At 37.9% G+C, this 24998-nt stretch overlaps 1 protein-coding gene across 2 annotated transcripts; it reads left to right on the forward strand.

The window, feature by feature from the left end:
- The first annotated feature begins 1561 nt into the window (after positions 1 to 1561).
- LOC144640980 (uncharacterized) lies at positions 1562 to 23338 on the forward strand. Of its 2 annotated transcripts, XM_078500052.1 has the most exons (6): positions 1562 to 1701; positions 2368 to 2424; positions 11713 to 11748; positions 17884 to 17913; positions 19214 to 19249; positions 20093 to 23338. In XM_078500052.1, exons 1-6 carry the CDS (start codon positions 1572 to 1574, stop codon positions 20572 to 20574), a joined length of 771 nt encoding a protein of 256 aa, XP_078356178.1. In that variant the 5' UTR covers positions 1562 to 1571; the 3' UTR covers positions 20575 to 23338. The 2 variants fall into 2 exon arrangements, with proteins under 2 accessions (XP_078356178.1, XP_078356179.1); XM_078500053.1 differs by lacking the exon at positions 17884 to 17913.
- The last annotated feature ends 1660 nt before the right edge of the window (positions 23339 to 24998 follow it).

Consider the following 24998-nt stretch of genomic DNA (forward strand, 5'->3'; position numbering starts at 1 on the left):
GATAAAAAGCGAAGGGTTACAAAGGCTTTTTTCTGTATTTTAGACTTGTCTGCAGACTTGGCGCGTGAATTAATTCTCGAAAAAAGGCATTTTTAATGACCTGGAATGGATCTATGGTGGGGCATTTGAACGGCTTTTTGGCCCTGGGAGGGGGGAATTGGAACACAAATTTTTCAAAAATTCAAATGCCCGGGGTGTTGCCCGGGGGGGGGGGATGTTGAACCTTCGATTTGACTGGTACATAACTGGTCACAAATGTAATAAAGTCACAAGTGTAATAAGGTTTGGTCACAAATGTAATAAATATTTTACACACAGGCACAAATGTGAACAGCAAATATCATTAAAACTTATGTTGTCAGTCACCGTCGCTTTACATCTATACAACACTTATATTGGAGAGCTTGTCTAAATGGACAAATTAGTCATTTATAAGGTCGTTTTTACAATAAGATGTTTCAAATGTTCCAGGAAGGCCACAAAACACCACATATGAATCAATCAATTAACATTTTATTTTACTATATGTAATTTTTAGTGCTTTATTCATAAGCCTCATATATTTTGATATATTTCTTGTGTTCGTCTTATGTCAACAATTGTTATAACCTTCGAACACTTAGGGTGGTTTGCCTGTGGTTTCATAAGAGGAACAGTTGTCAATAAAAATACTTTATCAGCATTTAACGATCTCGAGGAATTTTAAGAAGTCGATTCACCTAGTGACAGTCATTTTAGTATGAAACCCAACTTCAACCGCAGAAGTTACAATGCTACTATACTAACTTTAATATCGTGATAGCAAATCTTGGCCAGTATAGTGTTATTCATTTCGTCAGTTGATGTATTTATGATATACTCGAACTAAACTCTAGCCATGGTTTAATGAAAGCCAGTATACGCTGTCTGGCCATTTCTTGAATAAATCCCAGCTATGGCAAATCGACCATACTCCAATATATCTATGCTTGGTGCCATCTAGGGGATTTTATTGCCTAATTACTTTATGGTTGAATGCAATTCCATTTGAATATGTTACTGTTTGAGAGCAGTGCTTTATCTGACGTGGTCCAACCGAACCAATGATTAATATGTCCATTTAGACAAGCTCTCCAATATAAATGTTGTGTACATGCAAAGTGATAGTTACTGACAACATAATTTCAGCGACAGGTGCCGTTCACATTTGTGCCTAAGTGTGAAATATTTATTACATTTGTCACCATGCAAACCTTATTACACTTGTGACTTTATTACATTTGTGACCGAATGTTATTACACTTGTGACTTTATTACATTTGTGACCAGTTATTACACTTGTGCCTTCAACATGGTCCATCAGTGGACTTTCTGCGGTTGGCACCTTCTCTTGTTCAGTTTTTGGAGACCAATGACATCAGTAGCCAAGATGCTGGACCCAAATATGAAGCTTTAGTAGTATTGGAAAATGCTTTGCAACTCCTTACAGACCCTGAGAGCAAATTTGGATTGCGTTGGGAAGTTTTGGGAGTCTTAGATGAGCTTCTACAAAGGAAAGAAAACGCATTGCTGAAGAAGCAATTAATGTGGCAATGGTTAATCACATCCTAAGGCATTTAACGAGGGGCTGTTTTGTAATGAATAAAGGTCATTCAAAAGTTAGCAAGTTTCCCAAACAAACTTATTTGCCTGAAACTTTCAGATGGGATGGCCTTGCCTTGGGTAAGTGAATCTTCTTATATTGCTTTTGTTTCTTTATAACAAGTGGTGCAAATGATCATTATTACTTATTATTAAATTCTCAACCTCTGATATTGCATTTCTAGCTTTCTGATTGGTTTACTGAATCCCGGTTATCAGCTCATATACCTATGTTTGACCTTATATGGGAAATGAGTGCGGCAATTGCCGCTCAGCGTTAAATTTTTCTGCGGGAAGCGACAACTAAGGTAAAAGGGCTTGGTTGTAGTTAAGCATATGCTGGAAATGCAGGATGAGGAAAACACCAAGAGATTCATCATTGAAGTTTCAATTATGAACGAACTTAAACATCCCAACATTGTGGAAGTTAAGAGAGTTTGATCTGAACCATGTGTGCTTATGATGGAGTACTTTTGTTTCTTTCTATAGGGGATCTTAGTTTTTGGGTCTTCTTTTTCATGTCTAGGGTCTTTGGGGGGGGGGGGGGGGGGGGCTTTGTTTTGTTACAACCGTGGCAATAGGAGAGGGAAAGGAAGAAGGAAGGCACCTGTTTCAAAGTGACACCGTACATAACTGAAGAAGCTTTTTTTCCCACATGTAGTTCTAGCCCAGGTATGAGCTACTTGCTTGTTACAGTTGTTTACTTATTTGTAGAAATATTCATATTTTTTATTGAACCCTTCACAGGCCACAGAAATGCATGGTATGGGGAGCTCGACATGTTGATTTGTCCTTGGATTAGAGGTAATTTCATTTACATATTTCATGCAGTTTGTAGTTCAAGAAAATTAATCTCCCCCACAAAGTTTTAACATGTTATTTAAGGAGGTTTCATTATAGCTTTGGGCACACCCATCTAAACTTTGGCTCAGTTTTTGCAGCTTCAGGCCCCATTTACATGGGTACGGGCAAATTTTTGCACAAATAAAAACTTGCACAGTTCCACCCTGCATTTACACGGGCCGGCAGAACTGGACGAAGTTTTGAACGGCTAAGTGTGCCAGTTTGGGACCTGAAAAAAGCAGGTCAACTTTTTGACTGGCACAGTTCCATATTACGTACGTACGGTAAACACCAAAAACATGCCACTTTTTGATCAGGTAGCGCTGTAAGCCCTGGAATCAGTTATGTTTCGCCTGGTTGCTTATAGAAATCAAAGAGCTCTTCGAGCCACGACTGAATTTTTTTCCCAAGTTTAAAAGTTTAGTTTTCATTCCTTGAAAATATATGAGCAGCAGGTGATTCAAACATTTCTTTGATGCACATGATAACATATAAACGGCGGAATGTTAATTACATTAATATAAGATATTTTCGTTTTACGTTACTTAATATGTCTGATTAGCACAGTCGTGTAGGCATCTGACTAGGGAACGAAAGGTTGCGAGTTCAAATCCCAGAGGAGACAGTACTTTTTCTTTTTTTTTCTTTTTTTAACCCGTAGCACTAAAATGGTTTGTTTGTTATATCGCTCCGTAGGTATGCATTGCAGAATAATTTACATGTAACCCGTTAAGTAATAACGCTGGAAATAAATATATCAGAACATATAGACTGATTCAGGTAGAAATGTAATTGTGCTGTTTCAATTCAAAAGCTTTTCCTTTTCTTGCGAACAAGCAGCCACGCACTCGATTTTATCCAGCGCTCTGGTTTCTAGATAGATCCATCGTTAATGAGCTTATGTGAAACTTGATTTAGTTTTTGAATGCTCCTACATGTACGACGCTATCTCGACAGATATTTACGAAAGAGATTGATCGTTACATCGCTTTTGCGGCTCTCAATTTCGGTCGAATACTTTCCACACATAATTGTCAGCCATATTTTGTTTCTTTGCTTCTTGTTTTTTCTTGTAAACCCCTTTAACCCTTTCACCACCGCATGTTTTCGACAGAAAAGTGCCCCTAACACCGGCCATTTAGAAAATGGCGATTTCTCAGGAAGGAATGGCGCACAAATTTTTCAAACGAAGCTAGCGCGTACTACAAACATCGTATCTAACTAAAAAATACATCACTGCAAAGATAATTTCACAGCCAACAAATAGATTAAAACAGTTATATTTATTTCATTCAAAACATTTACAAAAAACAGTGAAAATGCTGCACAACTCTTACCGCATTATGTAAAGATCGTTTGAGAGCATCCCTGTCACATTCAGGTGAATTTCTTGTTGTTTACGGTCTACAGTTCGCTCGAAATGTCTTACACATCTTCACTAGTTATCGATCGAACAATTTTGAAGATATTTGGCTTTAACTCTTGAAATTCACGGTTAAATTTGCTCTTGAATATTGTCTTCACTTTCGGTTGTTGCTGAAAATGGCGAAAAAAAAAACGCTCGGTAAGTTTTCTTCTTCGTTTTACAATGCCTTCTTCATCCTTCAGTTTGTGGAAACAGACGGCCATTTTGTTTTCAAAGCATGTGCTTTCACTTGCATAAATTAGTTTTCCAAATATGGAAAGTAGTGCCCAGTTTTTCCCAAAACAGAAGAGGTCGTTTCCAGCTGTTTTTTTTGGCCGCTAAAGGGGCCACGGGTGTTACACGCACTTTTAATTTTTGGCCACTAAAGGGGCCACGGGTGGTGAAAGGGTTAAATTTAAAAGGCCGCCTTGCTACACTCTTTCTTCTAGTATATCTGCTGGTCAGCGAAGTTGCAATGAGAAGTTTACAGATGATGGAACGAACGACCAACCATGCGAGTGCCATTGGGCTAGCTACTAAACTCCTGACTTAATTCAGTCGTAAAAATGAAACATTGTTCCATTTTTTTAAATTTAAGACAAAAAGTAACAAAAACGCAGATTGCAGATATGAGGAGACACGCGGCAGCAGGATGCTGGGCTTTTGCAGTACACGTTGCTGCAAATGGCTATTGTTTCCGATCTTCTTCATCGATCAAGGCAACTTACACGTTTGAATTTCTTGGTGAGCATGTACAGGTTACGAAACAACCAACCGAGGAAAAAGTCACAGGCCAGGAAGCTAAAGCCAAAGTTTTTTTTTTATCACAACAGAGACGTAAAAAAGCCATTCAGATGCTGCAACTAGTCTAAAATTTGCACGGATCCGTGTAAACACCACTGCAATATGTAACAGAATTTGAACAGATCCAAGATGGCAGCTCTAATGACATCACAGCCAATTAAAATTATGCCATCTTGTAGAGTAAGCAACGGGCTTTTTTTTTGAGTGCAAAATAAATGTTAAGAAAACTCCAAGGAAGGTGTTCCATCCACCGCCCCTCCCCTGTACGATGGTGGGGGTATGAGTTTGCTTGTGCGCCCGAGGGTTAAGTGCTTAATTGTCATAGTCTATAAGATTCGAACTTTGGTCGGACACCGTACCTCACCGATTTCGCTGAAATTTGGCATGCAGTCTTGTTTTAGGGTCCTAACTACCAAATGTATATTAAAAAGTTTCAATTCTTTTTATTTTGGGAAATATCGAGAAGGCCGATTTGAAGCGTCCGTGACGGCTCGCCAACATGGCGGATCGAAGGTGTTCTTGTTACTTCGACACTGAACCTGCCGTCACAGTTTCTCGATCATACTTGGCATAGTTATAAAGAACTATCTTTCTTCTTTCTATATATCAAAATAGATTCGGCAAATGTTGAGTTTGGATGATCAACGGCCAAGAAGTTCGAAGGTATGTTAACGATGTTTTGAACAGTCTCAAATTTACTACAAAATGAAAGGCTAATAACTCCACTGTTATCTCGATTTAGAACTAGCCATTTACCATGAACAAAGCTTGTTCATTGGTGAATTGATTCCATTAATAAAAAAATTGGGGAAATGTAACCGTTAAGAATAAAAAATTATGGAACCTCTAGTAAATTGGCCATTTCAGCGCCATTTCAGCGGTTTAGCTCATTTAACAGCAAATAATCGGGAGAAACATGAAAGGGTTACAGTCGTTTATAATAAGCAGTTTCCATATATTCTTTGCTTATCTTAAACAAATACATGATCTTTGCCAAAGATATGGCGATTTTTGAGCGTACGATCGTTTCTCCAAATTTTTATGTCGGCAACTTTATTTTATTTGTTGTCGAGATTATACGCTGTTGTTATTCAATATTCGTTTCACAAGAACTTCTGTTGCTCGCATTTCCCAAATCACTGTTTAAGAAATTGCCCATTCCGTAACAGGGTCATTCTTACTTTTTCTTTAAAAATTACTAGGAAAGCAAGAATGTCATAGAACGGTTTTATACTAGTGAAAATACCTGTCAGACATAACTTAAACTGTTTGTGTTATCTGGCTGTTTTCACAAATATGCAAATTAAGGAATTCTTAAAGTGCCTATCTTTAACTATTTCACGCTTAAAGATTCCTCTAAATCTTTTCGCTTACCTTTTTGCCAAACGAAGTTTTGTGTCTCCAGGCAGAATGCTCGTTATCAGCAATGAAAGTCGAAGAGATACAGAAGCTCGAGTAAAATTCTAACTGCTGTGAAATGAACATCGTTTGAGCTTGACGTGTATTTATAGATTGCGCTCGAGCTCCGTTAATTAAGTTTATTCATTTGGCGATCAGATAAAAATCAATGAATGATCAGAGTTATTTCTAAGTCCATTTCTAAGCACGAGAAACAGGGAAGTTTGTTTCAGAAGCATTTATGCATAGAAATACCGGTTTATTTTTGAGCGGTAAATCTGCATTTATAATAGCTGGGAGTTTGGGGTGTTTTTTGGTGTTGTTTTTTTTTTTTTGAGGGGGCTTGGGGGGGGGGGGCTCGGGGGGGTGTGGAAGTGGTGCCTTCGTATCCTCTTTTGTTCTTTTACACAGTGGCCTGAATTTGGAACAGTTCGGGAAATGGATTATCAATTACTCTTCGTTATGCCATGTCACCCCTTAATGTGGGAGCACCGCGCCTCAATTCACGATAAAAAATTTATGGCCGCCCGGTCCATTTATGTAGTTCTCCGCCAGGTCTCTCAATAGGCAGGTTACGAGCCTAGTGGCCCATCAGGCCGGAGCTCATACCGGTTTCCGCAACGTGAAGCGACAACGAGTATTTTTTACTCCACCCGGATGGGATGCTATTCCATCGCAGGGTTACCTCCCTTCCCGAAAAGCTAAAGATTGACTGGTAATCATTTTTACACCTGGGTAAGGAAAGGGACTCTGGGAGTTGAGAGGCTTTCCAAAGAACTTAACGCATTGCCCCCCAAAAGCTCTATCCAGGACTGTTTGGTCCAGAGTCCAGCGCAGTGACCATTATTAGGCCATCACGCTCCCCAACCGTGTAAGAAAGTGCAAAAATCTGCTTGGGGTAAGCCCTGGGGTTGTACAGTTTGGTACGAAATGTGGGCTTTTAAATGTGGTAGGTCTTATATCCGTGGTTGGGGTGCGGTGGCTTAAAGCGACATTAAAAAACTTCTTGTTTTCTGAAAAACGTTTTCATAAACTGATTTGAATTACATTAATGAATTAAAGGGACAGTGTCACCAAGATTTAATAAAATTTAAAACTCTCAAGACGGTAACCTGGTAGGAAAAAAGTGGCCTTAAACTTTGACAGTTGACTTGGAAGAAATATATGGGCCTTGAATTGGGAGGGCTTATGAGAGAAAAGGATAAAAAGGGGAATTTCACAGAATCTGCTCAACAGCGTACTCTCGAATTTATCTGCCCACTGTCTTTTTCTCTCTCCAGGTTTTGGTAAGGCCAGACCGCTATGAGTGGATTTACAATTCATATTAACACTTTTTTGAGATTTTTAAATCCCGGTTCGGGCTTTGAATTGTGGGGATATTGCGTTGAGTTCTTCGGAAAGCCTCTGTAATATCATACCGTATTTACTCGAATAAGCGCCGCCCCCGAATATGCGCCGCCCTCGAATAAGCGCCGCATTTCGGACAAAAAAGTTAATAAGCGCCGCCCCCGGCGCCGCAGTCCCGATGCGGCGCTTATTCAAGGAAATCAGTTGAACTAGAAACAGAACTACAAAGCAACTCTTAAACAAACTTGGATATTTCTTTCCATCAAAAGCGACGTTCTGCAGTTCAAAGTGCTTGTTTTACCGCTCAGTTTTTCTATTGAACATTCTTCAGTACAATCTTCAGCAAGAGACGACTTTTGGCAATCAGGGGACCCTATTTTAATAAATGTAAAGGATTAGATTCTTTGTGGCGTCAAACTTTTTAATAAGCGCCGCCCTCAAATAAGCGCCGCCCTCGAATAAGCGCCGCACTGGAGGCGTAAAAAATTTAATAAGCGCCGCGGCGCTTATTCGAGTAATTACGGTAGTCCCTTTCTACACCTAGGTCGGCGATAAGGACATACGTGATGTAAGTCATGACGCATCACGAGAGATGTCCTTATGGAGAGGTTCGACTTTAATAAAAAAAAAAGTCCGAGATAACAAAAACAGCTAAGTTCTCACCTGCTTTTTTTTTTTGTAAAAATCTGGACGAAAAACATTTGTATCTTTTAACTTGCCCTAAAAATAATTGATTCGAAATTCATTTCAAATCAATGAGGAAAATGTGTTAGCTTCACTGTTATTATGTTGTTCTTGCCGCGAGTAAGCCACGCCTTCTTCGAACACGATAATTACTGATGACACAAACGTAAAGTCATGTTCATTTCAAAATCAGCTCGCATTATGCTTATTAACAGATGAGCTCTTTTGTTCAACATTCAGACCACTGTGTCAGAGATCTAAAGAGGATTCGGAGGCACCACTTCCGCCCCCCTCCCCCCGCCTTCCTACAACAACACCAAAAAAAAACCCAAACTCCCAGCTATTATAAATGCAGATTTACCGCTAGAAGCCGAGTATTTTTTAACCGCGTCAGTCAATAATAAACCGGTATTTCTATGCATAAATGCTTCTGAAACAAACTTCCGTGTCCCTCGTGCTTAGAAATGGACTTTAATAACTCTGATCATTCATTGATTTTTATCTGATCGCCAAATGAATAAACTTAATTAACACATTTAAAAGCCCACATTTCGTACCAAACTGTACAACCCCAGGGCTTACCCCAAGCAGATTTTTGCACTTTCTTACACGGTTGGGGAGCGTGATGGCCTAATAATGGTCACTGCGCTGGACTCTGGACCAAACAGTCCTGGATAGAGCTTTTGGGGGACAATGCGTTTAAAAGTTCTTTGGAAAGCCTCTCAACTCCCAGAGTCCCTTTCCTTACCCAGGTGTAAAAATGATTACCAGTCAATCTTTAGCTTTTCGGGAAGGGAGGTAACCCTGCGATGGAATAGCATCCCATCCGGGTGGAGTAAAAAATACTCGTTGTCGCTTCACGTTGCGGAAACCGGTATGAGCTCCGGCCTGATGGGCCACTAGGCTCGTAACCTGCCTATTGAGAGACCTGGCGGAGAACTACATAAATGGACCGGGCGGCCATAAATTTTTTTATCGTGAATTGAGGCGCGGCGCTCCCACATTAAGGGGTGACATGGCATAACGAAGAGTAATTGATAATCCATTCCCCGAACTGTTCCAAATTCAGGCCACTGTGTAAAAGAACAAAAGAGGATACGAAGGCACCACTTCCACACCCCCCGAGCCCCCCCCCCCCCCACCGAGCCCCCTCAAAAAAAAAACAACACCAAAAAACACCCCAAACTCCCAGCTATTATAAATGCAGATTTACCGCTCAAAAATAAACCGGTATTTCTATGCATAAATGCTTCTGAAGCAAACTTCCGTGTCTCCCGTGCTTAGAAATGGACTTAGAAATAACTCTGATCATTCATTGATTTTTATCTGATCGCCAAATGAATAAACTTAATTAACGGAGCTCGAGCGCAATCTATAAATACACGTCAAGCTCAAACGATGTTCATTTCACAGCAGTTAGAATTTTACTCGAGCTTCTGTATCTCTTCGACTTTCATTGCTGATAACGAGCATTCTGCCTGGAGACACAAAACTTCGTTTGGCCAAAAGGTAGGCGAAAAGATTTAGAGGAATCTTTAAGCGTGAAATAGTTAAAGATAGGCACTTTAAGAATTCCTTAATTTGCATATTTGTGAAAACAGCCAGATAACACAAACAGTTTAAGTTATGTCTGACAGGTATTTTCACTAGTATAAAACCGTTCTATGACATTCTTGCTTTCCTAGTAATTTTTAAAGAAAAAGTAAGAATGACCCTGTTACGGAATGGGCAATTTCTTAAACAATGATTTGGGAAATGCGAGCAACAGAAGTTCTTGTGAAACGAATACTTGAATAACAACAACGTATAATCTCGACAACAAATAAAATAAAGTTGCCGACCTAAAAATTTGGAGAAACGATCGTACGCTCAAAAATCGCCATATCTTTGGCAAAGATCATGTATTTGTTTAAGATAAGCAAAGAATACCTGAAAACTGCTTATTATAAACGACTGTAACCCTTTCATGTTTCTCCCGATTATTTGCTGTTAAATGAGCAATCTATAAATACACGTCAAGCTCAAACAATGTTCATTTCACAGCAGTTAGAATTTTACTCGAGCTTCTGTATCTCTTCGACTTTCATTGCTGATAACGAGCATTCTGCCTGGAGACACAAAACTTCGTTTGGCCAAAAGGTAGGCGAAAAGATTTAGAGGAATCTTTAAGCGTGAAATAGTTAAAGATAGGCACTTTAAGAATTCCTTAATTTGCATATTTGTGAAAACAGCCAGATAACACAAACAGTTTAAGTTATGTCTGACAGGTATTTTCACTAGTATAAAACCGTTCTATGACATTCTTGCTTTCCTAGTAATTTTTAAAGAAAAAGTAAGAATGACCCTGTTACGGAATGGGCAATTTCTTAAACAGTGATTTGGGAAATGCGAGCAACAGAAGTTCTTGTGAAACGAATATTGAATAACAACAGCGTATAATCTCGACAACAAATAAAATAAAGTTGCCGACATAAAAATTTGGAGAAACGATCGTACGCTCAAAAATCGCCATATCTTTGGCAAAGATTATGTATTTGTTTAATTAAGATAAGCAAAGAATACCTGAAAACTGCTTATTATAAACGACTGTAACCCTTTCATGTTTCTCCCGATTATTTGCTGTTAAATGAGCTAAACCGCTGAAATGGCGCTGAAATGGCCAATTTACTAGAGGTTCCATAATTTTTTATTCTTAACGGTTACATTTCCCCAATTTTTTTATTAATGGAATCAATTCACCAATGAACAAGCTTTGTTCATGGTAAATGGCTTGTTCTAAATCGAGATAACAGTGGAGTTATAAGCCTTTCATTTTGTAGTAAATTTGAGACTGTTCAAAACATCGTTAACATACCTTCGAACTTCTTGGCCGTTGATCATCCAAACTCAACATTTGCCGAATCTATTTTGATATATAGAAAGAAGAAAGATAGTTCTTTATAACTATACCAAGTATGATCGAGAAACTGTGACGGCAGGTTCAGTGTCGAAGTAACAAGAACACCTTTGATCCGCCATGTTGGCGGGCCGTCACGGACGCTTCAAATCGGCCTTCTCGATATTTTCCAAAATAAAAAGAATTGAAACTTTTTAATATCCATTTGGTAGTTAGGGCCCTAAAACAAGACTGCATGCCAAATTTCAGCGAAATCGGTGAGGTACGGTGTCCGCGAACTTTTAAAAAAGCTCGAAAATTATGGAGTATTACACTTAAGTGGACTTCACTTTTTGTTATTTTGCTGATTTGATTTTGTTTTATTTCTGAAATCACCATCATCATTATTAATGATAATATTTTTGGCATTATTATTTTTGATGATTACATGTATTATTAGTTGTTATTAATTATTAAAAATGTTATTATTATATATAATTATTCATAGTCGCAGTAGCAGAAGTAGAATTAGGGGGGTAGGTTGTGTTTAGATATGTTTAAACCACTGAGCTGCATTTGTTGCCCTAAAGTTTCAGCACATTTTTGGGAAAAAACTATTGGACCATCTTGCAGTTATCAAATTGCAATGTTAAAACTTGTCTTTGTTCTTATGCTAGCTATACTAATTGCACATTTAGAACATTACAGAATTTATGTGGTTATTGTTTTATTGCAGGGGTACCCCAACCCAAAGTTGGTTTGTTGTGGGAAAGTAAGTAGACTTTGCTCTTCCATAATTCCTTATTACATTCATTTTAAAATCATTGGTGATCATAAAAATCTGATTGGTTCTCAGCTGTGTGATTTATTAACTTTTATTATTCAACACATGCGCACGCTGCCCATATATGGTCAAAATGCTAACGATATCTGTCATCCGTACATAACAGATATCCTGCGATATACGTAGGTTGCGAAGATTCGTCCGAAATCTTTCAAAGTGCTGCATAATTACAGTTTTTCTTTCTGCAAAATGTGTTTCGTTGACAATTTGTTGAATAATAAATCAATTATCCTGCTCAATCTTGCGGAATATTGTCTGATTTTAGCCGACTCGGCCTACGGCCTCGTCGGCTAAGTATCAGGCGATATTCCACACAATTTCGCAGGATAATTGCTAAATAATTGAAGGGCTCGGTGCAAAAAGGGCGGAAGTGATTTTGGCTAAAAATGAACATTGCCAAAACAACTCCAAAATTCATGTGCAGGTTTGTTTACATAAGTGGAACATTGTAATGAATTTCTTTTTGCCGGCTTTTGCACCGTTTTAGAGAAATCACATATGCAGAAAGCTAGGTTTTTCCAGTCTGCATGTTTAAATGGAACAAAGAAACTTGTAAAAATGCTGACTTGAGAAACCAAGGGCATTGAAGGTCATGCATGTATGTTGATTGGCTTAAAACTGGTCATCTTTCATCACTCACTCGAAACTGCCTCCATGAGAGAAGGGGAATGGAATAGGAAATGTTTTAAATTACATGCCACTTGAGCGATTAAAGTTACGTGTGTTATATGCATTTTACAATTAAGCATAAAAATTAGCGAAAATAAGCCACAACGTTTTGAACTCATCTTGAGTTCATTATCAAATACATAAAATAAAAATAACGGTTGAGTTTAAGTTTAAATGCAAAATTTAATTCTAACAACTTATTTAACCTTTTTTTTACTTTTTTTAACCTTTACTCGTGGAGCGATTTAATACGCAGTATTAGAGCAACCTCTACGTTAAAACCGCAGGTAACTCCAAAGTCTTACCTTAAATTTCCAATCTGAAATACATTAAGTATAAACGTCATTCCAATTCGGAAAATATGATACATCTTTTGTTTGATCTGTGCAGCAGCATTAACCACCCGGTTTAAAGCTACTCAGTAGCTTCTTGTTTCCTAAAACGGCGACAAAACATGCTGGTTCATTCGTGAGGAAATTTTTACCTCAATGTTTTCCAACCTACAGTACCTCTCAAATGTAAGTTGACAGTCCCTCTCGATCCTCGAGCCTTGAGACTCGATCCTCGAAACTTGAGAATTTCGAGTCTCGAGGATCGAGCCTCGAGTCGAGAAAAATAATGAGCTTGTCGCTTGAATGATTCCTCGAGAATAAAATTGCTCAAGCGGGCCGCACTCTCAAGTGTTGTACTATAGTCAACACTATAGTCAACACTATAGCCAGCATGCCGGCTACTCATCTCTGCTGTAACAACGCGCGCTTGGTCGTTTAATATTTCGAACCGTCCCAAAAAGTTCGAAATAGGAGCTCGAAACCATTGATAGGCGATCTTAGGAGAAACATGAAGCACGTGTGCAATGCCACGCATACGATTGTTTGTGTTATGATTTAGCCAGGATACAAATATTAAACCTTAAAGTTCACTCTGTCATTTAGTTTTCTTTTGAAAAACGCAGTTACGTGTGTATGAAAGAATCTAAATCGGATACTTGCGTGCAGCGTTGTGTTACATTTATTTACGCTGGAGTTTATTCGAAAGGTTTCAAATTACTTTTGACATATGCAAATTTTGCCAACTTCTATAACTGCGCCGCTTTAAAAAAGCAAAATTTGTATAACTTCTCTAAAGCTGTAATAATAATTAACGCCGTTATCTGTGTTATAAATGAAGACAAGTTTCGTTCAAGAAGAATTTAGGTTTTAAGAATTTTATGCCAAATTCACAAAAAATAAAACACGCTCATTTCAAGCTAGACGCGATGGTGCGACATAAGTCTGTCTTGCCATTTATTTACGGAAGGCTTCACGACTTCGATGTCTTTCACGTGGAATGTTTCGTTTGCCGTCTACAGAATTTTTACGACTCAAATTTAAGAACCGGTTTTATTTACGTAAACTCTTGTCTGAATTTCAGTAACGACCAGAAAGAGACGTCTGAAATTCAGGTTTCTGAAACTTGTTTGCGTGATTTTGTCGGTGCTATTCTACGGCTCAGCTTACAAGATTCGTGGCATTTACATCGTTTAAAATCGAATGCTTCAGATGCTGAATTACAGAACTTTTTGTGAAAGAAATTAAATCTGTAGTTTTATTTGCGAAAACTCAGGATGAACCTCTAAACCAATAACTGAAATATCTTTGTGGTTGAAAACATGCACTTACGGCGGGTTGAAACTTGACAAGGGAGAGCACAAGTTTGAACTACAGATTCTTTTCACGTCCTTTTCTAAGTTTAAGTCGCCGATCACGGCTTTCAAGGACGAGTTTGTGTCAGTACTTTTAGGTAAGTAAACGGAATAACGATCGGCGCGAATATATCTTACTGTCGAATGTTACATGTTGGGGAAGGTTTATATTTCATGCGGTGAAGGTGGACTCGAAACACTTGTACATGAGGTGCGAGCGGCTTTTATTCTTTCCTCGAGAAATAAATCGTTTCCTGGAAAGCCTTTCAAGTTATGAATATTCGAGACCGCCTTGTTTCTAGATCCTTGAGACTCCATTCTGGAGACTCGATCCTCGAGACTCGATCCTCGAGACTCGAAACTTGAACATTTCCAGTCTCGAGTCTCGAGGATCGAGTCTAGAGGATTGAGTCGAGACTCAACTTACATTTGAGCGGTACTGTACATGTACTTGACAGAAGGGCCTGGGATCTAGTTCTGTCAAAACTGCCTGGGTACAGAGCTACAGACATTCCACTAGACTTGCCACAACTCGACCGTTGCCTTTATCTCCTTTGAGCAAAGTGAGAGGCCAATCTTTGAGCAAAGAATGAGCATGAGCATGAAACCAACAGACCAGGGAAAAATTATTGGAAATGGCTTTTAGCGAGTTTAATGTTCCTGAAATGCAACAAAGAATTCTGCTCATGAACTATTAAAAGATTGTGCATATGTCAAAGTTGGCGAAAATGATGTGCATTCCATTAAAGAGCTTAGACTGTGTGTAAAACTTCAATTTGAAAGGCATTAATTAAGGGACTGGTCAATAAGTATCAGAGGGGGTGGGCCAGAGCAATTGGAAAAGTAGTGGCTTGAAAATTTGTGACCCACCCCTTCCGTCTGGCTCAAAACTGACTAACCCACCCCTGACAGGGGGTTGAAAATTACATGACCCACCCCCTTTGCTAAAAAAAAAAATCAAGGACCTATCATTTCTTTATCATCTGTTAGGGGTTGGAGATTTTTTATTTGACTTCAGCTTTTAAAGTGAAATTCCCTACATAGACATTTTCCCTGATGTACACTGCTGTTCCATGTACGTCTTTTTCCATTTCTTGACACACCAAAGAAGGATGAATTTATCACTTCCCATACTAGCCTTTTGTAAGTCCATGGGGAAATTTAGACACAAACATATGCAAAAAACTGAATCAGTATATGATATTAATTCATAATCAATTATTGAAGAGTTCCTATTTTTATACAAAAATTAATAACATAAAATACAACCACTGTCCATCATTCATATTTGCAAATTGTTTGAGAAAAGAGTTTACTGGTATTAAAAGGCATAAAGCCCAGCATGAATTTATGCAGGTTGAAGAGAGTCAGGTAAAACTGATGATATGATTACAAGCCATCTAGGGGGGTCAGGGGGCATGCTCCCCCGGGAAATTTTATTTTTGGGCCTTTTGAAATCGCTAGAAATTCATTAAAAACTGCTTACATGGAAAAATTTATCAATTTTATTGACCAGTCCCTAATTGTTGAAATTGCTGCATTTCCTCATAATCGGCAAATTTTTTTGGTATCATTCCCCCGAAAATGTCTGCATAATATTTTTTCTGCAGCATGTGTGGAATAACGTGGGGGTGAGTGGATGTGCTATTTAAGTGGTATAGGGGTGATTTAAATACAGTGGAACCCTGTTAATATGGACACAAATGGGACAGGCCAAATTGTCCGTATTAGGGGGGTGTCCGTATTAAGTGGGGTCTTGGAAAAAAGGTACGGATACACGTTTTATTGACACAAAGAAGTTGAAAGGAAATGTTTTTACGACAACAAAGCGTTGTTCAATTGTACTGCTACTGTTACTGTAACAACTGCTGTGAACTATGAACTCTCTGACTAAAATTAATAGTTTTTACGAAAACCTTTCGATCTAGTCATACACGCAAACTAAACTTTAATGAACACAACAGTGGAATTATTCGATAATGTCGCAACTTTACTATATACAAGATATAAAACGAGTTTCAACAGCAACAGAACGTTTTTTTAGCCAATTATCGCGACAATGAAAATTAACAGTCCACAGATAAACACTGTCCGTAATGTGGGGTTGACAATCTATGACAGTTTTTCACTCAGGATATGGAAAAGTATCCGTTGTCCGTAATAAGGGGTGTCCGTATGAAGGTGGTAGACTGGAGTTTAACAGGTCCATTTTGGATGGAAATTTGGTGGTGGCTAAAGTAAAAACATAACAGGCCAAGACAACTTAAGTTAAGCTTCAGAAAATTGATGTTTGAGGTGACAATTTTCACACCTTAGGTGACAAACCCCATGTGAATTACGGGCTCAAAATTAAGAAATTTTCGTTTTGCGGCTTTATTTTTAAAAGCTGGTCAAAATGAAATGTAGGATTCTATTCCCATATAGGAAAGGAAAAATCCTCCGGGAGCCCGGAGTGGAAAACCGCTTTTTTCCTCAGATATCAAGTTTTAAAGTCAAAAACATGTGCTGATTATTTACGCGGCACTCACATCTTGACGTAAACTTCTTTCGCTCTGGGCTCCCGTGAAAAGTTTCTTTTACACCATAATAACAAACCACACGAATTTCATCCAGATACGATAAATCTGCAACTTTATTCTTAAAGTACCTTTTAGTGCGGTCTGTGTAGGTCCTTAAATTGTGGTAGTGTCTCGCTGATATCTCATCACAAGATCGTGTTTATCGGGCTCCATTTTGAAATCTTCTTAGAAAACTGCTGTTCGAAGTGTTTGTGGCAACACATGACCGATTATAACTCGAAGAATGGCGAAAATCTACGATCTTATCCGTCCATTGACGAAGTTCAAGATGGCGGCGTAAACAATTACGTAATTCATAGCAACGATGTGAACTTGAGACCTCGGCTAAAGGGCACAGCAGATAATAGGCGTACCGAGTTACTGCGCAAGTATCCTGTGAAGAATTTCATGCTGGGCGGTAAAATTCTTGCGGTGTTATGTAAATGTTATGTCACGAGTCCCAGAAACGAAAAAAACATGATTTTACCATTAAATGGAGCCAATATACCAAGGAACCACACAAAGGACATAAGTTAAGTTTATTTCTACCATCAACTTTTAATTCAAGACGTGTAAATTGCTCCGAACGGGTTCCACTGTATAGGTGATTGGCGTTTGCATAAAAGGGGAGTGTGGTTTGCGGGGTTGTGTGGAATGCTTTTTGTTTTTTGTTGGGAATGGCATTTGGTAGTGAGAGATTTTATATATTTGCATAAAAGGGTAGTGAAGGAGGTTGCATTTTTGCAATGAATTTAAAAAATGACAGTACAGTAGACATTTATGGGATCAGAGCCTTTGTTGAACAAGATTTTATTTGCCAGTTTCAGTGTCAACTGCAGCAGTGGGGACTTGGCATACTAAATGTATGATGTGATTTTGGAGTCCCCACACAAGTGTCTCCAGAAATTTACATCACATTGTAAATCCCCGTTTGTGGTGAAAGGTGTACCAGAACTATAAAATGCCAGGAACGCATACAATGGTGACAGTGGCATTGTCAGGCGTTTCTCTTCTGAATGAAGGCATGTAGTCATGTTAAGAACAGCATTCATCAGCATATTAATTGAACAGCAATTAATTGAACAGTGTGGAACTGATTTTTCAAGAGTCATTATAATTAACTTATCTTTTTTTTTTCTCAAATTTGTGCAGAGTCTGATAGGGACTATTTGGATCTTGCAAGTAAGTTATGAACATGAATAAAGATGCACTAACTTTTTCAAGTTTTTGTCCAGGTCTTTGTCCACAGTGTGAACTAGTCTTCATGTACCTAACCTGCGTGAAATTTTGTCCCTATTTTAAACTCATGGATATTCAAAGTGAAGAAATGGGTTTCTTTAGGGGAGTTCGATATGAAAATGTGTCACTCACTCACTCAGGTGTTGAATCTGTTCATAATTAGTCGGCCCTATAGAGGGTGCATGAGCACGACCGAATGTTGGAATAGTAATGGTAAGTCTGAGCCCGATGCCATACAGGGCACAAAGTTAACTTTTTTTCCCCAGTCACTTGGCTCCTAAATATTTTAGAGTGGTAGCCAAATCCAAAAATTTGGTCAGCAAAAACATAAATAAATAAATAAATAAATAAAATAAATAAATGAATAAATAAATGAATAAATAAATAAATAAATAAATAAATAAATAAAACATTTTTACTATGCTATCTTACTAGATCCTCTAGAAAGGATTACCGTAATGATTCGATTTAGCGCCCTCCTTCCAATAAGCGCCCCCTTCCGAATAAGCGCCCCCCTTTGAATGTGTTTTTGTAAATAAGCGCCCCTATTCCAATAAGCGCCCCCATTCTTATAAGTGCCCCCATTCTTATAGGTGCCCCTATTCTAATAAGCGCCCCTATTTCGGATAAATGCCCCTACTAAAGTCATCGACCTCGCATAGATAAACGCATGAACATTTACCGTACCGTACATGTATATATTTACTGCTTAAATGATCAATTCTTTCAAAAGTAGCTGAACTGCTAATATTTATTTAAGTTTTGTTTTGAACATTTGGTTGTTTTTCGAAAAATTAAATAAGCGCCCTGTCTCGAATAAGCGCCCTCCCTCGAGGTGCCAAAAGTAAATAAGCGCCCCGGGCGCTAAATCGAATTGTTACGGTATTTTCACCTTATTTGCATTTATTTCAATCTTGAATGGCTTTTTGTGTATGCTACATAAAGCACAAGTACTAGGAAGCATTTTGGTAACCTTACACCGGACGAAACCACCGACCTTATGGATATGGGCGCACATACAACGTACGCCTTGTGTGTTGTGATCCTGGCTTGTTTTAACAGCCTTACATAAAATAGACCAGTAATTGCAAGTTCATCAACACGTTTCATCTCTAGATTACTTAACTCACAAGTTTTGCTGTAAGTCTCCTTTAATTAAAAGTTTCACTTCAAGCACTATCTTTGCATCTAAGTGCACATTCTCTGTGAACACAGCATTAAACTTTTTTTCTGTTTTTGTTAGATGGTGAGGAGGAGGAGGAGGAGCTTGTTGAAGGAGGTATGTGAGGAATTTATTTGATAAAATCACATTTAATTATTACTGTCAGACTAGGTGAGCATCTGAAATACATGTACTTCAGGAATGTTTGTTGTGACCGATCATGGCAAAGATCAGGAAACTCATGATCAAGCAAGACCAAAACACCATAAACTAATTTCAGTTGAACCCTGGTAACTCGGAACTCTGAAGGGAAATGGAAAACATTTTGAGTTACCGTGTTAAAATGACTGTAAAGTGGGTCCAAGGGAAATGGAAGTTAGTTCAAGTTAGTGGGTTGCTCGAGAAACCCGAGTTCGAGTTACCGGGGTTTTACTGTATGCCTGAGTTCCTTTTTCCTTGCAATGCAAAAACACTCCAGAATTATTTCATGTGTTCAGTGGTTTTCCAAGTCTCACAGAAACATTTAAGAAGGCAATTTACAATGGATTTAAGCTGTTGCTCAACTCTCAGAATAAGAAGAGGCTCAGTTTTAATTAAGAGAAAACTATAAGTTTTATTCTTTAAAATTAATGTCAAACCGAATTTGTGATAACAATTTGTGACTGGTAAATTTACATACCTGCCTGTGTGTTTGAATCTTTGTTCATCGCGATAAACTGGTTAATACAATTTGCATGAGTTACATAATCACATTGTTTGAAATTACAAATGCATAAGTGTCTTGAGCAGTTTTACTGACTGTTATTCTTATAATTTCTGTCATCTGTCTAGGAGTTGATAGGTTTAATGTAATCCAATTTTGAGAGATCTGGTTAAGATGCATTGTTCTGTTTCTGTTAAATTACTGTTGATAGTTTTGAACTTGTATAGTATCATAGTGCAATCCTATTCTTGTGGCAGGATTTTCTAGGCCAGTTGTTCCTCCTGCATCCATTGCTGTTGAGGGAAAGCCGAATGTTGCAAAAAGCTGGTCCCTCTTTGGAAGCCACTTTTCGCAAGGGTTTGCTACAGCTGTAGCGTTTTCTTATGTACACCATTACGCATTGGCAATGGAAACCAAATCTGCACGCCTGTCAATGGTACCTACCGTGCAGATATCACCCAGAGGATATCAAATTTACCTTTATGATTGCTTGCAGGATGTGATGATCGCAAACAATTTTTTTTGGTCTCGAGAGTCTTTGATATATCTTTGGGCGTTTTTTCATCACTATTTGTTTTTTCCAACTAATTTGGATCCAACTATTTTAAATTCTGTGAATAAATTTGGTTATGACAAATCTTCTGGCTTTAATGCAAACCGCTCTGAGCTCTTGTTTGGTTTGAGCTTAAGATCGTCACATTTTAGGAGGCCTGAGCCAGAGGAAGGCAGAATGATATAATACACTCTTTTTTAGATAAGAACCTCTTTTATAAGAACGTTGAGGCTGAGAGTTACCCAAATTAAAAGAACTTGCTCAGAACATACCCCAGGCTGAGAGTCGGAGAACGTATTTATTTGCCCATTTGTTTTAATTTTTTGTAAATGAGCAGTACAAGGAAATGCAAAACTGTGGTCTAACATAAGTTAACTGAATGCTTAAAATGTCTGCAGCACCAGACCACAGGGATCAGGCCGCGCAAGCATGCCAAGAGCAACTTAATACAACACATTCGACAAACAATGCTGTTTAACACATTTCCTTTTTTTTCATTGATTTAATAAAATACTATAACATGTAACTTAAGAAAGTCTTAAGATTGTTTTCAGCCTCAAGTCCTAAAAAAAATAAAAACGCTCAGTCTTAGCCCCAAAATTAGATGTTCTTATATAAAAAAGAGTGTAATTCAACTGGGTACTTCTCAAAACTCACATTGTAGCACCCAGGTTGCATGCTGACCTTTGTATCCATTGTTTTGAAAACAAGGGCTTGATTAGCATAACATTTTGGCTTCAGTGAAGTCCACTAGGATTTGTACATACTTGCAGGGACACAAAATTAACCTTCTCTGTCTAAGAATCAAAATTTAAATCTACTGGCCTTGGTTTGGAGAATCAGGTGTTGAACCACTATTGTATCTTTAATTCAATAAATTCATTGGTAGTTTTTAAGTACTAATATGCCTATACTCATGAGGCCATGATCCTTTTGGTTTGGGGCAACTGGTCGGTACTAATTTGTGTGTGTGAGCGTGGTACCCGTTTTGCAATTTTTTGCCAGTCGCATTTACCAGATTTGGCTGTTAATGACTGTGTATCATAGACAAATGTGGTGGACAGAGTTCTGGATCACTTGACACAGACCAAAAGGATTGTGGCCCCCGGGAACAAGAGGGAAATGTGCCATACACAAGTCTATTTTTAGAAATACCGTACTTTCATGTTATTAGTACAACTTGTCATAATTATTTAACTTATGTAAAGTCAAAATACAATGGTGAAAATCCAAGTTATATTAATCACATTCTGTAAATACTTTGCCCTTCATTTTGTAGAAACATAATTATTATAAGGGACAAATTAAAAAAAGCTTTTTATTAGATCACTTTCTTGGCTGCGGGAGAATCTAAAGGAGCCCTAATTCACTAGCCAGCTCTCGTACCCACCTGCTCCTTGTATTTAAATAACTCGGTACTTAAGGTGCTGTCCACAACCTTGCTGCCTTTCTTCAGAACTACAAAATCAGTTCTGCTTCAACATTGTTTTGCCCTGGAGGTAAATTTCAATGCTAGTGTAGCAGCCAACCTATCCAAATATAGCGACATATTACTCTACTTGTGCATTCATGAATATCACTCATTAATATCAACGGTAATACTTTGCCCTCCATTTTGTAGAAGTGTGTCCAAATATAGCGATTTATGCCATGCCATAGAAATTGCAGTCAATCAAAATACAGGGAAGCCGTTGTGTATTCAACAGTATTAAACTAAACCTTCCCATCTTGCACTGCGATGTTATTCCTGATGAAATTTTAGGAAGCGTATTAATTTTTTCATGGCATGGCATAAAAAAAGTTATGAAACATTTACTCGTGGTATACTATGGAATGCCCACTTGTCACATTTTTCTCGGTAAACACACTCGCCAAAAGGCTCATGTGTATACTGAGAAAATACAAGTGACTTGTGGAGTATTTCATGGTATATCACTCGAAAGCGTTGCATAACTAGTATATATTCGTACTCTACTTGCACATTATTTGTGCTTTACTTAGGGCAGTTGGATAAGAATAAACATGACCTTAACGATTGGAAAATAAATTATTCCCTGCTGTTATGAACTGCAGGTTTTTAATCTTACAAAGGGCCTCTTCATATGAGCGTTGTTGACCGTTTTGTCTCGGTCATTGGGGTTAATTTCTTCATCCCTTCATGTGGGAAGGATTCAATAATTTTTTTACGGTAGTACCTTGTAATAGTTATCACTCACACATACCAACGGTATGTGTTGGTAGCTTTTCAAGAAAATAAATGGGTTTATAATAAAAAAGTTATGACAATTTAGCCTAGTTAGCTTGTTTCAACTCTCTGAACATACTTATTCAATGCTTTATTTCTACTCATGTTTGTAGGCATAAATATGTTCTGTCTGGACTTGGGCTCGTTTTAAAATGAGTTTTGAAGAGGACCAAAAACATATCTATACCTAAGAACAACTACTTTATTACTTCTAAAATCATTTCAGAGCGCACTTGAGGAATCAAAGACATCAATCGACAGGGAGTCGGCGTTTATTTCTGATCGGGGGGGGGGGGGGGGGGTTAAATCAGGCTCACTTTTTATGAACTTTGCCAGAAAAGTGTTCTCAATGCTCAAAATACTGAATTATTTGTCATTACGTTTTCTCGAATGAAACATGCAGAATTCTCCAAACGGCAGAAATATAATCATTCAGATGTTTTGAACAGTTTGGCGTGGAGTGAGTTTCACTTAAACAAGGACATAGTGATTGCCGAGATTTAAGATTTTGTTCAAGGCAGTTTATGATGTGGCTTCACAGGCGGCCCAGGCGTGATATGTGATCAATGTGATAATAATTTGGCCGATTGCGTAAGTCTGGTTCAGCCGTTTAAGACAATGTATGAGAAATATAAAAATCTTCGAAAATTGCTCTAAATATTACATTTGTAAATGAACTGAAATAAAAATGGCTTACCTCTTGTATTTCTTGCATTATTTTGCCTTCTCTGTGTTCCTAGGGTGGGATTTAGGCCATTTTTCGAAGGCTAAACCGTCGAAAGAGAAAATCGCTTAAATGTAATTGTTAAACATAATATTTTGATATACAATGCTTCATGTTTATTCACTACATCGTTCGTGTTGTAAGTGATAATACCAGGAGGACGACCATTGCAGACCATTGCGTGACTGGAGCTTCTTAAGATCATCCAAAGCAGCCTGTAACAATAAAGATGACGAAGAGATTCGAAGACAATTAATGAATTAAAACGTTGGTTCCGGTAGTGAGAAACTTTTTCTTTACTAGCCTTGTACACATATATTTTTTTCGCAGATCTCAAAATTAATCTGTTCGTTATTAATTATTAGTATTGTTAGTAAGTACCAGTCTTTTCCTTCTTTAAATCTAGCTAACGGTCATTTCTGAAGATGTATGTTGTAGTATACAAAACGTTAGGTTTTTTAAAATCAAAGTTTTTTCCGACATACGTTGTCTTCTCATGTTTGTCACCGCGGTGGGTTATACACACTTTTTTAATACTTAGCGTGTGATACTTCGCTGTAGAAGTGGGGACCCAACGTAAATTTTCTCAAAATCCACTAATTGTGCACAAACTGAAAGAGTACGTCTTTAATTAAGGTATTATGAAGTATATTACAAAGAACGAACTAAACTTTAAGGGACAGTATCCAAATATTTGTAGGTACCCACAAGTTGCCGCTTTGTCTAAGTCCCCACAACTGAAGTGTGAAGTTCAAGTCCCCACATGTTGACCTGAAAGGTGAGTCCCCACAAGTATACTTAGGTCAGTATGACTCACTCACTCACTCACTCACTCACTCACTCACTCACTCACTCACTCACTCACTCACTCACTCACTCACTCACTCACTCACTCACTAATGTACGCAGATGATCTATTAGTATTAAGCGATTCTCCAGAAGGATTGCAACAATCACTTGACGTTATTCATAAGCACGCTCAAGAATGGAAGCTAAAAGTAAACACCAAAAAATCAAACATCATTGTATTTAGTGGTAACGGTCAGAACAAACACAAAAAAGATTTTAAATACGACAATGAAACTTTAAATATTGTCGACAAACAAACATATCTAGGCATAGAAATGACATCTTCTGGTCGTTACACCTATGCAAGAGAAATAATTAGCAAAAAGGCTACCAAAGTTATTTCCATCATTAAACGATTTCTATCCAACATTGATTCATCAACAATTGTGATACGAAATAAACTTTTTGATGCTTTAGTTAAACCCATACTTTTGTATGGTTGTGAAATATGGGGACCCGAACTTTTATCATACAAAACACATTTCGATAAAAGTACAATTGAACAAGTTCACATCCGGTTTTGCAAACAAGCATTAAATGTACCATGGTATGCAGAAAACGTAGCATGTAGAGCAGAACTAGGTCGATACCCTTTAGCAATAGACATTAAAGCATCTATCTTATGCTATTTTCAAAGATTAGAACATAAGATAACCAATCCCATATTAAATCATGCATTTCTTTACGCCAAAAAACATACTAAATCTGTTAGTTTATTAAATGATGATGAAGCATTAGGAATTCTCTCCGATAATGATACATCAGCCCCACAACTTTCAACGAATTCTTGCT

This window comes from Oculina patagonica, unplaced genomic scaffold (assembly GCF_052425735.1).
Source record: "Oculina patagonica isolate OP01 unplaced genomic scaffold, crgOcupat unplaced6, whole genome shotgun sequence".
Taxonomy (NCBI): Eukaryota; Metazoa; Cnidaria; class Anthozoa; order Scleractinia; family Oculinidae; genus Oculina; species Oculina patagonica.

Excerpts from the sequence above, each read along its gene's own strand:
- LOC144640980 (XM_078500052.1), top strand. The coding sequence starts at position 1,572 with ATGGTTAATCACATCCTAAGGCATTTAACGAGGGGCTGTTTTGTAATG. Across the intron at positions 2,425-11,712 it reads GATTTGTCCTTGGATTAGAG|GGGTACCCCAACCCAAAGTT; the intron begins GTAATTTCATTT and ends GTTTTATTGCAG. Across the intron at positions 11,749-17,883 it reads AGTTGGTTTGTTGTGGGAAA|AGTCTGATAGGGACTATTTG; the intron begins GTAAGTAGACTT and ends AAATTTGTGCAG.